This window comes from Erinaceus europaeus, chromosome 16 (genome assembly GCF_950295315.1).
Source record: "Erinaceus europaeus chromosome 16, mEriEur2.1, whole genome shotgun sequence".
NCBI classification, from domain to species: domain Eukaryota; kingdom Metazoa; phylum Chordata; class Mammalia; order Eulipotyphla; family Erinaceidae; genus Erinaceus; species Erinaceus europaeus.
In genome coordinates, this window is record NC_080177.1 from 17,140,921 (window position 1) to 17,155,698 (window position 14,778).

The 14,778-nt window shown below is 39.9% G+C and overlaps 1 protein-coding gene across 2 annotated transcripts in view; it reads right to left on the bottom strand.

The window, feature by feature from the left end:
- The window catches only part of FBN1 (fibrillin 1), a 278,955-nt gene that overhangs the window by 221,741 nt on the left and 42,436 nt on the right, over window positions 1-14,778 (bottom strand). For both annotated transcript variants that reach the window (XM_060174616.1, XM_016185653.2), the window contains exons 3-5: window positions 12,072-12,154; window positions 8,999-9,097; window positions 2,748-2,843 (exon numbers count right to left, since the gene is read on the bottom strand). In XM_060174616.1, the coding sequence (XP_060030599.1) occupies window positions 2,748-2,843; window positions 8,999-9,097; window positions 12,072-12,154 (278 nt within the window). The remainder of the gene's footprint in view (window positions 1-2,747; window positions 2,844-8,998; window positions 9,098-12,071; window positions 12,155-14,778) is intronic.

The window sequence follows — 14,778 nt, forward strand, 5'->3', positions numbered from 1 at the left end:
ATATCTCCATTTAAATTGGTTCCTTCCTCCAAGATGCCCTGTTCACTTGGATCCTTGTGACAGTCAGGAAATTGAGCCCCTCAGTTCTTCTGTTCCACCTACTCTGAGAAGTTTAGTTGGTGGATAGTTGTAGCAATCTGCTACATTGTTCACACTGCTTACTGATACACTCATTAAGTACAATCAAGTCTGGAAAATAGATATTTTGTCCACTGTAGATCCTGTCTGTTGGAAAAGCTTTGCTCTGGACAGCTCATCAGCCTGTGACATTTTTGGAGCTGCAGTGAAATCTGAGACTCTGTCTACATATTCACCCTGCTTCCCCTTCTAGCACAGGTCTAAGACCTGCACTGTATTCTAAAGATGACTGCCTCGAACTGCTGCATTGCCTCGAAAATCTCATGTATATCTAATTCTGTCTTGGCATCATCAAAGGACTTGGAATGAGATAACCACAAATGGCCAAAAACTACAGCAGGAGTCTATCTCTCATCACAAAGCTAGAGAGAGAGAGAGAGAAGGAGAGGTCCAGGTCTACTCATTGCTGTGCTTTTCCTCAATTTATTTTATTTATTTTTATTAAATTTTTGCCTCCAGGGTTGTGGTTGGGGCTCAGTGACAGCACTACAAATCCACTGCTCCTGGTGGCCATATTTTTTCGTGTGTGTGTGTGTGTGTGTGTGTGTGTGTGTGTGTGTGTGTGAGAGAGAGAGAGAGAGAGAGAGAGAGAGAGACACAGAGAGAGAGAGGGAGAGAACAGATACCTGCAGACCTGCTTTACTGCTTGTGAAGCATCCTCCCTGTAGGTGGGAGTAGGGACTAGAACCCAGGTCTTTGCACATAGTACAATGCCTGCTTAACCAGGTGAGCCACTACCTGGCCCTCCTTTTACTCAGTTTATAGTCAATGAAGAATAAAGAGATTTGAAGCAGAAGGGAAATACTGATATTGCCTCAGTCAACCCCTTCATCTCACAGATTAGGAAACTGGAGTTTAGAAAAAGTGTTCTAGGCTAGTATTAGCTGAGCAGATGATGTAGCTAGGATTTGGTCTATACTCCCTCAGGGAGAATTAAAAGGAACAAGGAAAATATACAGAAGCACCTATTGATTCTCCTTCCAGAAAAGCCCAGAATTTCTCTAACCATAGCTGCAGTACTAGCCTTCCTACTGCCCATTTCTTCACCCTTCAATTCAACCTATACACCACAGTAACAGTCATCATCTCATTGCATGTCTTTGCAAGGGAAGTGTGTGGAACCAATTTCTCAGAGCATTAAATGCACGGGCTATGAAGCTAGATCATAGGAATTCAAATCCCAACTTTGCCAATAATTGCCTGCAAAGCCATCTCATCAATTAAAAGGGAAGAAAGATCTCCAACTCAGAGAATGCATATATTGTCATAGGTAAACCCATGTAAAGGTAAAATGTGCCTAGCACATAGCAAGCACAGCACACAGTAAGCATCTCAACAGGTACATCTGTTTGTTATTAGTGGGTAGTTCACTCTTATTTCTTAGCTCTTGAACGGGACATCATATACACAAAAGGACTCAAAAATATGGCCCAGGACTTCCATTCTGATGTCATTTCTAGTGCTTTGGGTATTACTGTACCATCTGACCATGAGTTCCATATTCTTTCTTTTTTTAGTATTTTATTTTAATGAGAGAGATACAGAGAAATACAGAGCAAAATACCAGAGCCCTGCTCAACTCTGGCTTATGGTAGTGCTGGGGGTTAAACCTGACACCTTGGAGCCTTAGACATGAAAGTCTTTTTGCATAACCACTACGCTATCTCCCCAGCTCAGTTCCATTTTCCGTAACACTTGAACACCTACTACCCTTCCAGACTCAACTCAGGTTCTCCCATACTGGGGAAGCTGCCCTGCCTCTCCTCTCTCTATGCTTCTGTTGTGGGCTTCACAAAATTCGGTTGCTGTTCTCATTACACTGCAATGTGCACATAGTCAAGGGCATCCTTTGAGCTTTGGGTTATTTATAGTAGCATTATTCATCATAGAAAATATATCTATAAGGGCAAATGCTATAAACAAGATTCTGCTTCCATGGCACTTTTTAGTTTATTTGCCTCAGAACACCATTTATTGTCTATCTATTCCCTATGTTTGGAATGAGTAGGAATTCTGCACTTTTCATCGTGATTGCAAATCAAAGGAGTGAAGAAACAGAGAAGTGATAGTGAATGAAAAGAAAACAAATCAAACAGCCTAATTCTATCAGAAGTTCTATCTGGAATTTAGCAGTGTGTTCAGTACATGATCTGTTTGTGTGTAAGGACTCCTGGACATCTACACAAGTGCCATGGCCTGAAACCAGCATGCCTAAGGACATGCGCTTGAGAGAAATGTCATGATAAACCATAAAGATGTCACGCTTAAAAAGTCAGGATTACGCTCAGAGGAATTTAAGGCATTACAAGTCTACTTTTGTCACAGCAAATGGGCACGCAGAGTGCTGGCAAGGTTCTCTATCTTTGTTTAGGCATTCATTTTTTTTTTGATAATATTGAAAGAAATGATAATATTTCACTGACTTACATGTTTGCCTTATGGGGTTTTCTATGTGTATTTTTGTTTTATTTCACAGTAACAGGTTATTATTGAAAATAATATGTCCTAGGAAACCAAAGAAAATCCATCAACACTTAGTCCGCATATCTACCCACTTATTTATCTATGCAAGCTGCCACCTAGGGTACTTAGCACTATGATGTACTTACGTTGCCCACAATGAGTCCCTATGTATCCTTTCTGGCAAAGACAGTGGTCATCACTGCAGCTGCCGCCATTCATGCAACGAATATTGCAGTGTTGAACTTGAAAAGAAAAACATAGATAATTTACTTTTGTAATTTAAGTGTATGGATTGCAACAGTTTATAGGAATTTATTTATATATAACAGTTTATAGGAATTTATTTATAGTCATAGTGATTTGAAGAAAAAATGAAATAAATGGTGGTCCGGGAGGTGGGGCAATGGATAAAGCACTGGACGCTCAAGCATGAGGTCCTGAGTTCGATCCCCAGCAGCACATGTACCAGAGTGATGTCTAGTTCTTTCTCTGTCTCTTCCTATCCCTCTCATTGATAAATAAATAAATTTTTTAAAAAGAAATTTAAAAAAGAGAAAATGAAATGGCTTATCAAAATGTATGTTTATAACATAATCATATAAAAATATACTATATAATATAACACTGGCCACTATATTACAGTTGTGTGTATAGTGTTATAGGTGTTTCTTTGATATTTACTTTATTGTCCTAAAAGACTTTCCTCATCTTATGACACTTCATCCTCTCTTCTGTAACTTTAGACTAACGACAGTCCCTTGAGTGACAGTAGAAGACAAGATTATGACAGCAATATTTTTTCTCTTAAAAGATCTAGAGCCCCAAGCAAGTAGCTATAAAAACAATCAAGAGTAATAAATTCCAATGAATTATACAAAGAAGAAATTCTGGAGGCAACCAAAAGGAAGAAGAAAATCCCTACAAGGTGCTGAGCGAAAAGACTGACAATAGAAATGGGTGGATTTGACTGAGAGTTGCTGTCTTAACATGTGACCACAAACCAAGTAAGACCTTGGGTGTTTGGGATGCACTCTATGTCACTGACAGAGGTGTGAGTCTCAGGGACCAGGCCAGATAGACTATGCATGAGCCTGCAGACTTAGAACTAAGATGATAAAATGATAAAATAAGAAACTAGAGAAAGTCACCTGTAGGCTTCATTATGAGAGAGAATGACAGGGCCACTCCCACATTCAGGCTGCTTCTCTTTTCAAAATTTAGATAGACTCATAACACTTTTGAAATTCCAGGCTGTCCTTTATTTCTCTAGAGGCAGAACTACCCTACTAAGAGAAGACTAAAAGTTTGACCACACTAATCATTAACATTAACATGACACAAGGGAACCAGGATGGAGTCATTGGAAGCTTGACTTACACCTGTCCTCCAAGCAGTGGCAGTAAATATTCAGTTGGGGGGGGGGGGTCTTAACAATTTTACATGAGAGGAGTATCCATTCCTATTGTTCAAGTATCAAAATCAGCTGCTTACTCCTGTTCTTACCCTCGGTCTTACTGGAGCAGTGGACAAATCTCCCAGGAGCAAAAAGCAAACTCTTCCCAGGACAGACCTTTCTCAGCAACCCTCGTAAGGCTTCTCAGCACAATATCAAAAAAATGACTGTTGACTTCAGGAGAAAGGGCCATTTTCCTCAGAGGCTACACAAACTTCCACATGACAGCAGGGAAAGGTAGAGGCCAGAATTCAGTATTTACTACAAGGAAGAGTTAAGTCAAGTTGAGAGGGAAACACCTGCCCCACACTTACAATGGCTTCTGTCTCTGCTGCATTAAGTGCTTCCTCCATTTCTCAAGTTTCACAAGCCTCTTCATCACGACTCTTCCAAGGCTCCTTTGTAGACCCATGATCAGTTCATTTATTCAACAAAAAATTTCCTCTCGCATACCATGTACATGTGTGTACAAAATGCCAGACTCTAGTTATGTTAATGTCTTCATGGGGTCTCTAAGCTGTCACTTTTCCCCCTGTCTCTTAACCTCCATCACCCAGCACATACACAGTTTTCATCAAATCTCAAAATCCTACCCATGTCCCAGATCCATCACAAATATCTCTTATGCCCTTTGATCTTAGCTGATATCCCCCACTGATGAGCCCTTTCCTTTGACTCTGGAGTATACTATACTTGCCTTTTGAGGTATATGTCAATTAACCTAAACTATCTTTAATTATTTTTTTCTAGCCTTAATTTGTCAAAGAACTTCTTGAGCTTATGAAGCAGCATGAAATTAATTATATCCCGAAGTTCCAAAAGCAGCACTTTTCAATTTGTAGGTGGTATGTAAAACTTTGCTGAGACAATTGCTATTTACTGGACTCATTCTTCCTGTAAATGAGACCAAAAGCTATGAGAAAGAGAGAGAGAGAGAGAAAGCGAGAGAGAGAGTGTGTCTGAGAAACTACCCATTGTTCAAAGCACTTATACAGGCTTTAGTCAACTGTTATTTAAAAAAAAAAAAATTTTATCTTTTTCCCCACATATTAAAACAGAAATAGCTCCATTCTTGGAGCATTGTATAAAATTCAAGCAACCCAGGAAGCCTGATTAAAACAAATTGTTATTTTAGGCTCCTGTGATTCTATGAAAATATCTCAGCCAAAATGCTTTTGAACTAAAAGTAAATAAAAAAAAAAAACGATTTGGTGGAAAACTTGGGAAATATTCTAAGTAGGTCAGGAAAAGGTATACAGTTGCTTTAAAATTTGAAGGTAAACTTAGTTCCATCATATCTTATAAAAACATTGACTATTGGGAAAAGCACAGGAAATGATGTCATCTGTCAAGCAGCATAGAAACTCAAGCCACAAACTGATTCCAATTAAAGTGGTCCATGCCAAGAGCTAATTTCCATTCCCACATGAGCAGTGTAGCCATTTAGCTACTTTGAGATGAAGAGAAATTTAACAGCAATTTAAACAGTGACTTTACATTACTTATTCAATTTGAGGAAAAGAATAAATTCTTCCTGGGAAGACCAATAAGTTTACATTTAAATGTAATATAGTAAAAACCTCCTGATATGAGTTTATATTTTCTTTACCTTTTTTTTTCAGATTGTGAATGAAAGAGGAGGTATCACAACAGAGACCACAGAAATTCAACATGAGAGGCTTCTATGAACAACTGTATGCCACTAAGCTAGAGAACCTGGAAGAAATGGATGATTTCCTAGATATCTATGAACTTCCAAAATTAAATAAAGGGGAACTAGATAGTATAAACAGGCCAATCACAGCCAACGAAATTGAAACAGTTATCAAAACCTTCCCAGGAATAAAAGTCCTGGACGAGATGGTTTTACAAATGAATTCTATAAAACTTTCAAGGAAGAGTTAATACCTCCACTTTTAAAAATCTTCCAGAAGATTGAAGACACAGGAATACTCCCTTTCACCTTTTATGAAGCCAACATCACTTTGATACCAAAAGCAGACAGGGAAATGAGAAAAAAAAACCAAAAAAGTAGAGAGCATATGTTCACACATATCCATAAACTACTGCAAAATATATACCTGAAAGCAGAAGTACAGTAGAGTTTGCAGTGAGTATCCCCCTAACACTTCCTCTCCACTATTCCAACCTTTGGGTCCATGACTGCTCAATAATTTGTTTGGCTTTGTATGTTAACTCTCTTTTCAGTCACCAGGTTCCAGATGTCATCAGGATGCTGGCCAGGCTTCCCTGGACTGAAGACCCCACCAATGTGTCCTGGAGCTCTGCTTCCCCAGAGACCCACCCTACTAGGGAAAGAGAGAGGCAGACTGGGAGTATGGACTGACCAGCCAACACCCATGTTCAGCGGGGAAGCAATTACAGAAGCCATACCTTCCACCTTCTACAACCCACAATGACCCTGGGTCCATGCTCCCAGAGGGATAGAGAATGGGAAAGCTATCAGGGGAGGGGATGGGATATGGAGACTGGGTGGTGGGAACTGTGTGGAGTTGTACCCCTCCTACCCTATGGTTTTGTTAATTTATCCTTTCTTAAATAAAAAAAAAAAAAACTACAGACCAATATCTCGGATGAACATAGATGCTAAAATACTGAATAAAATCCTAGCCAACCAGATACAGCAGTATATTAAAAAGATTGTTCATCATGACCAAGTTGGATTTATCCCAGGGATGCAAGGTCAGTTTAACATACATAAATCAATCAACATGATCCACCACATCAATAAATGCAAAACCAAAGACCACACAGTTATATCCATAGATGCAGAGAAAGCCTTTGACAAAATCCAACACCCCTTTATGATCAAAACACTACAAAAGATGGGAATAGATGGAAAATTCCTCAAGATAGTGGAATCCATATATAGCAACCTAAACCAACATCATACATATTCAGTAGTGAAAAACGGGAAGCATTTCCCCTTAGATTAGGTACTAGACAGGGATGCCCACTATCACCATTACTATTCAACATAGTGATGGAAGTTCTCGCCATAGCAATCAAGCATGAGCAAGGAATAAAATTAAGTTGCTTCTAGGGTCTTTAACCCTGCAGCACTTCTAGTCTGTGAAGCACCAGGCATGTCCCCGACCACAAAAAGCATACAAAGCTCTAAGAGTCACTCAGTTCCATCTACAAATGCTAAGATATGTGAAAGAACATCAAAAGGCCCTACAGCCAAAGACTACTTGCCCTGTCCTGTTGACTGGCTTAGGGAAACCTTGGTTAAATGTTAGGGCTTGCAGCAGATAAAGAACCCTGAACTCAGTGAAGTCTCTTCTACAACTATAAGTGAATGCATTTATTCTATGGCCCTTGTCTTTAAAGATTTGTCAGAAACAGAACACACTATAAGGAACGTGCACTTTCTCACTGGAAATGGGAAGTGGGGAAAGGAAGCTAAGGTTTGTGCCTTGGTGATAGTCATGAGGTTAAGTGGATATTTATATAGACAAGAAGTTGGCGGGAGTCGGGCTGTAGCGCAGCAGGTTAAGCGCAGGTGGCGCAAAGCACAAGGACCGGCATAAGGATCCCGGTTCGAACCCCAGCTCCCCACCTGCAGGGGAGTCGCTTCACAGGCGGTGAAGCAGGTCTGCAGGTGTCTCTCTTTCTCTCCTCCTCTCTGTCTTCCCCTCCTCTCTCCATTTCTCTCTGTCCTATCCAACAACAACAACAATAATAACTACAACAATAGAACAACAAGGGCAACAAAAGGGAATAAATTGTGGTCCAGGAGGTGGCACAGTGGCTAAGGCACTAGACTCTCAAGCATGAGGTCCTGAGTTCGATCCCTGGCAGCACATGTACCAGAGTGATGTCTGGTTCTTTCTCTCTCTCTCCCCTATCTTTCTCATTAATAAATAAATAAAAACTTTAAAAAAAAAAAAGGGAATAAATAAATAAAATAAATATAAAAAAAAGAAGTTAGACTACAAAAATGAGCAATAATGGCTCACCTTCTTCCCATTTTTCCCTTAATATACACACCGAGCACCCACACATTAGAAAGCAAAAGAGAGAACTCTGAAGGCCGAATGAGGGATTAATTATTTGGCATCACAGAATAAATGAAGTGGCAAAATTCTGAAAGGGAAAAGACATTGTGTTTTTGTTTGTTTGTTTGTTTTTATTTTTAAATATTTATTTTATTTATTTATTCCCTTTTGTTGCCCTTGTTGTTTTTTATTGTTGTAGTTATTATTGTTGTTGTCGTTGTTGGATAGGACAGAGAGAAATGGAGAGAGGAGGGGAAGACAGAGAGGAGGAGAGAAAGATAGACACCTGCAGACCTGCTTCACCGCCTGTGAAGCGACTCCCCTGCAGGTGGGGAGCCGGGTTCGAACCGGGATCCTTATGCCGGTCCTTGTGCTTTGCGCCACCTGCGCTTAACCCGCTGCGCTATAGCCCGACTCCCAGACATTGTGTTTTATGGTAAGTCATCCCCAGAAACTGCCAAAATGACCTTTTATATTTCCTTTTTGCAAATGCAGGGTTGTTTTTTTTTCAAGAAATTCTTTAATCAGATTCATATTTTAGTGCCACAAGGAAGAATGCCCAGTCTTCTAGGCTAAAATTGCCTATTAACCAATCATTTCATTGAACATCTCTAATGGTATTTACATTGGAGACAGAAAGATGGATAAAGTAATGGCTACACAGAAGGAGGTCGTGCTCTTTATATTAGTCATAGCAACTGTGTCCCATAGGTAATTACCATAAAAAGAGTATAGAAGGGAAATGGGAGACTAAATTGAGGAGAAATGTTCCAAGTATTTGGGGCAGAACAGAGAAGGCAGATGTCCTAGTGAAAAAGAGAGAGAAACATTGCAGGAGAGGGAAAAGCCAAGAGCAAATTTAGGAGAAAATAGGGTGTAACCACATTAAATGATATTATGCATAATGACATGTTATACTCACTGGATCTGGAGCCACAGGAAGGAGATATCTGACCAGATGGGCAAGTGCACATATTTGGCCTAGAGCAGAATCCATCCCCACAGGAATGCCGGCAAATGGCTGTGAATAAAAATCAGAGGCTTGTTAGCACATGGACTCAGGACAGTGATGATTTACAGGGACCTGGTCCACAAAAGGAAATGCAGGCTCCCAGGCTCCACATTAATTCAGCCATCCTGACCTCTGTGACTTCAACCGTCAAGCTGTTCATTTATAATACAAATCTGTTAGACTAAATAAACGGGAGGTGTAACCGGGTAACTCCCATGCCCATGGCAGTGGTGCTCAGTCTCTGCTTATTTCACAGTCATCTAGCAAAACTCCAAGATAGTCTATGAAAGGGAAGCAGAAATATACAAGCCCTGCATCTAAACACTCTTATATGTCTGCAGCTATTCTGTTTTTATTTTCATCTTAAAATTGACACAAAATGGCAGCAATATTTTTGGGAACCTAGTTTATCATGAAATGCTTAATGTTTAGTAATTTTTATAAAGATATCAAGTCCTACTCAGATTCATATCCTGCAGCTGAAAAATGTATGCTCTGTGGAGCAACTCTGATCCTCCATTTAGCCCTGCTGTAAATTATAATGATGGTCTGAGAGAAGTTTGGGAATGAATGCAATAGTACTGATTCTAGAGGCAGGAAACCATTCATCTTTCAGAAAAACATTAGCATTTTAATGCTGCCCAGAGACTAAAATCATACCACTGTCATATGCTTTGCTAGTGGCCAAGAGAGTATGTTTAAGTAGCAAGTGATTATTTTTATCGGCAGATTAAACATCCAGAGGCATGATCCTTTCTTCTTCAAGTTCCTGCATAACTCTGAAAGAGGCAAGTGAGATCTATGGTAAAAACAGTGCTCTTAAAGCCTACGGGGAGGTGTGTCCATAGCTGAGCGTCTGCCTTACTTGCATGGATGAGGCTCTGAGTGTAATTCACCACAAGTGGAGCTCCTTGGATGGTGGAGTACTACTTTGCACTCTCTCTCTCTTATTCTAAAAATTAAACGTTGGGAGCTGGGGTGGGGGGTGGCCTAGCAGTCAAGTGTATGTGTAACATCTTGAATTCATCCTTGCGCACTGCGTACAAAAGGAATGCACTTAATTGTTTTAAGAGCACACTTTGATAAGAAAGTGCAGTGAAATGTCAAAGCTTGGTGCATAGGCTGAAAACTATTAAGTAATAAGCCACTTGGGAGCCAGCAGGTGGCTCACCTGGTAGAGCTCAGGTTACTGTGCTCTAGGACATGAGGCTCAAGTCCTAGGCCACCATATGGAAATGCCCTCAGAGGGGGAAACTTTATGAGCAGTAGAGTTCTGCTGCAGTACATCTCCTTTTGCTGTCTCTCCCATTCTTTTAATTTCTATTATAAATAAATAAATAAAGGCAGAGAAAGGAGAGACAGCAATCACCAGTTTTCCACCACTCGTGAAGCTTCCCTCTGCAGGTGTCCCATATGATAGCTCAGAGTTCAAACACAGGGCCTTATGGATGGTAACATATGTGCGCTCCTGGATAAGTTGCCTGCAGTTCTCTTTTCTCTGTGTCTTTATATCCTTTTCTGTCTTTCTTTATATCTTGCTCTATATCTAGAGAAAAGAAAAATGGCTGCCAAAAGCAGAAGAATTGTGCAAGAACAGAGTCCCAGGATAAATCTCTCATAGAAGGAGGGATTAAGGAAGAGAGGGAGGGAAGATAGCAGTGGGCCATCAAGGGATCCTATAAGTACTTATTTAAATAGCTGAATGGCACTCCTCAGAGATTCTATAGACCAAGAGTTCTATTGTCAATTTCCTTGAGAACTTTCCAATACCAATGTACCCCTCATTTAGTAATAAAATCAAAGAACTGGGAAATAAATGAACTTATCTAAGAAAACACTGATTGAAGGGGGCCAGGCAGTGGCACACCAGGCTAAGTGCACAAAGTATGAAGTGTAAACCAGTGCAAGGATCCTGGTTCAAAACCATGATTACCCACCTCCAGGGGGGTCACTTCACAAGTGGTGAAGTCTATAGGTGTCTATCTCTCTCTCTCCCTCTCAAACTCCCCCTCCTTCCTTAATTTATCTCCAAAAAAATTACTATCCAAAAAGAAAAGAATACTTAAAAATGGGGGGGGGGCCACAGGAGCAGTGGATTTGTAGTGCAGGCACCAATAAACCTGCAGGCAAAAAGGAAGGAAGGAAGGAAAGAAGGAAGGAAGGAAGGAAGGAAAAAGAAAACACTGGTTGAAATTGTATATTCTTCTCCACAGATTACTCCAGGCAAGTGAGAAGGTGGACTAGTCCTTTCAGCTCAGAATCTTCCCCCCAACCTCAGTTATATTTGTGCAGCTTTCTGAAAGCTGCAAATCAATCAGTATGTGTCAGGATTGCAATGGTTCGTGAAGGACTGATGCCATAGTGGATCTGACTGAGTGTCTCCATGAAATAGCACTTTGGCAAGTGATTCATCACTCCGATTCTGTGGAAAATCTGAAGGATTGCCTCAGTAGAAGAGTCAACACAAGGATCCCTGTTGTCATCTGAGTTCTCCCCTAGTCTTCTCCCCACTTCATCTGACGTTTTTCTCTACTTCCTTTCCCTTTTGTCTGAAAGTTAGGTCAGCCTTTAGCTGTAGCCAACCAAATTCAAGATTTGGGTAAGTGTGGGGGTATTCAACAAAGCTAGAAATGCCATAATATTCATCCTTCTCAAGATGCCAGAGAAGAGATCACACAGTCTATGCCGCCATGTACTGCACATGTATTCACATGCAACCCTGATCGAAGTGTCCCTGTGGTTCTATTCCCTACATCCCAAAAATGTCCTGAAAGAAGTCACTGAATTAAAGTGTAACAGTGGTTTGACCAAGGCAAAAATATTTCTCAATTTGGATTCAGAGAAAGCAGGCAAATTTTAGATCTGTGCTCTGCTATAAACCATATAGTCAATGTCTGCAGTTACAAGATCCAAAAACTAAGAATCACCAGGCAGTCAAACTAACAGAAGAACATGATGAGTAACAGGTTGTCTATTTACTTACGGACAATACACTGATTTCCACCAGGTAAGGTTTTCCATCCAGGGCAACAGTAAGCATTATAACGTGATCCACAAACATTAGGTCTGGAAAAAAAAAAAATTCTGTCACAAGCATCTCACACTTTTAAATGTAGGAAAGAGTGATCGAATAAGAGAACAAGTCCTCATATTTAAAATTGGATGAATTTTTACACACAGAACAAGGTGAACTTAACTGGCTTAGTAGTTTGGGACCCTTTTGTGTATTGATACCAATAAGAATAACTTAATACGCCTCAACATACTACACACCAGAAAAAATAAGAAAACAGAAGTGTAAAATGCAATCTTTTCCATCAAAATTCACAGATATAAAAAAGTAATGGATCAATGTGAGTCTGGTTTTAACAATGAACTTTCTACCAATCTAGCTAAGAAAGATCATCATAAAATCTACTGCATTGAATTTGTATTTTTTTTCTCTACAGTCCAGCTCACCTCCAAAATGTTACTATATTCCTCTTTTCACCAGAATTATAGGAATGCAAACTCTGACATTAGTCAAAAAAAAAAAAAATCCAAAACATGTAAATATTTCTCTAGCCAAAGTTTGGAAACACAGCTGATAGTGGCATGTAAGAAAAAGAAAAACAATGTCACTCTGGATTTCTAGTTTACAGATAGTTCATCACATGTATTTGGAACAAATCCTCTACTCAGAATCCAGATGATCTGTAGTTAACAGAGAGATCATAGTGGGGATCCAGCTAATTCTGCATCAGAAACTAAGGTAAGGAACAAGCAACGATCTGAAAGAAACTATTCATTTTACTTTACCAAATCTAAGAGCCTAAATATTGATATTATTCTTTGCATAGATACTACTATTTGCATTTTTTAGGAGAGAGTGATTGCTGGGTCAAAAGAAAGATCCATTTCTAGAGTTCTGATGAATCTCCAGACTGTTTTCCATAGGGGTTGGACCAGCCTATACCAATCAAGGGGAGATGAGAGGTTGTGCCTATGTGTTAAAGACAATATTATAAACCATTTTGTAAACCAAACGTTTTGTGACAGATTTCACAGTGGAGATATTCCAAAGCTGGCTGACAGATAAGCATAAGACCTTAAAGCAAATTTCACAACAAAAGTGCATTATTTTGGAGTTCCTGTACATGACAAGCATATGTGGGGGCATACATTGCCACTATATCTCACCTAAACTCAATACTCCCACCACAGGAAGAATTAGGCACTAAGGTAAGATCTATGGTCTGTCCTGTACTTCTCTGAAGATCCCGAGAGAAAATGGTACACCGCACAAGAGAAAATACAGGCTAAAGACTGACTGATTCTAACTTCAGAAAGAGAAATAGGAATATACAGGACCCAGTGAATGAACACTAAGCCCATATTCAACAAACCCAGGGTTTCTCTAAGACTAGGCAAGAAACAATCAGATGAGAAATTTAACATGCAGATGCCTTTAGGATCGCTCCGAATCTTATTCCTCTATACACTGGAATGATGAGATTTATGGCTTGTCTATATCATGTGCATGTGTGAATATATATTCAATAAAATGATGGGAATGAATTTACAATATGAAAAGATAATGAAAATACAATGTAGTGTTCTCTTCTTCTGATCTTAATTTGCTACTCAGCAAAGAAAGTATATGACATTATGGAAGAAAGAACATCTATATTAAGAAATATGGGGGTGGGCTATGGAGCAGCAGCAGCTGTGTTTCTCTCCTCTCCTCTCCCAGGTAAACTAAGAAAACCAAAGGAGACCACCCGGGACCACAACAAGACAGAATCAGAACGACTTCAGGAACCCACCAAATCACCTGTGAGTGCAAACACCTGTGGATCATGGAGAGAGAGGAGCCTAGGCAGAGATTAAGTGGCTGGTAACAGTCCAGCAGTTTATCAGTTGAGACACCACCTCCATTCTGTTTAACCAACAAAAAGATGGCTGAAGGGAGGAGAGGACTCCCCTAAGACTCACGAAATAAAACTGTGAGTCTCTATTGCTACTACCCTCTGAATCTGGAGCAGTGGGGGGAGGCCCTGTGCTGACACCAGAGGACAGAGAACTAACCAGGAAACTCAGGAGAAGATCTATACCTCAGTGGCCTAGTGATGGGACTGTGAAAGTCTCTTTGCATAACCACTGGATTATTTTTGCCCCAGCCTGCTTTATCTCTTCGTCAGGAGTCAGTGATTAAGCTAAGAAGTCTACTTATAGTTTAAAAGCCCTCAGACTCCCATAACCTACAGAGAAGAAAACAAAAGAGGCTTTTAAGTCACTGAGCTCCAACTCAGGGATTAAAATAATACTGAAAAAACTGTCAATTTCCACAACTGTGAACCCTTTAATTACCTTACTTAGACACAAGTCAATCCAGGCAAGAGTGATCAGTAATTTGAAAAGTCCTGAGAGAGGGACCTCATAACATACTATATAAAATGGTTAAACCAACAAGAAGAAATATTAGAGAAATGAACAAGGACAGGAGTCCAGCTAAAAGCCCCCCAAAGGGTGAAGCACAAAATAATGAGGTCAACATCCAAACACTAGTTAAGGAAATAATCACAGGAGTGAGTAAAGAGTTTGAAGAATTGTCATCAGAAATGCAGAAAAAACCAATGAGACTCTGGAAGAAAACACTAATTATCTCAAGTTTATTAGAGAGCTGAAAGATAAGGTGAGCTAAGAACACA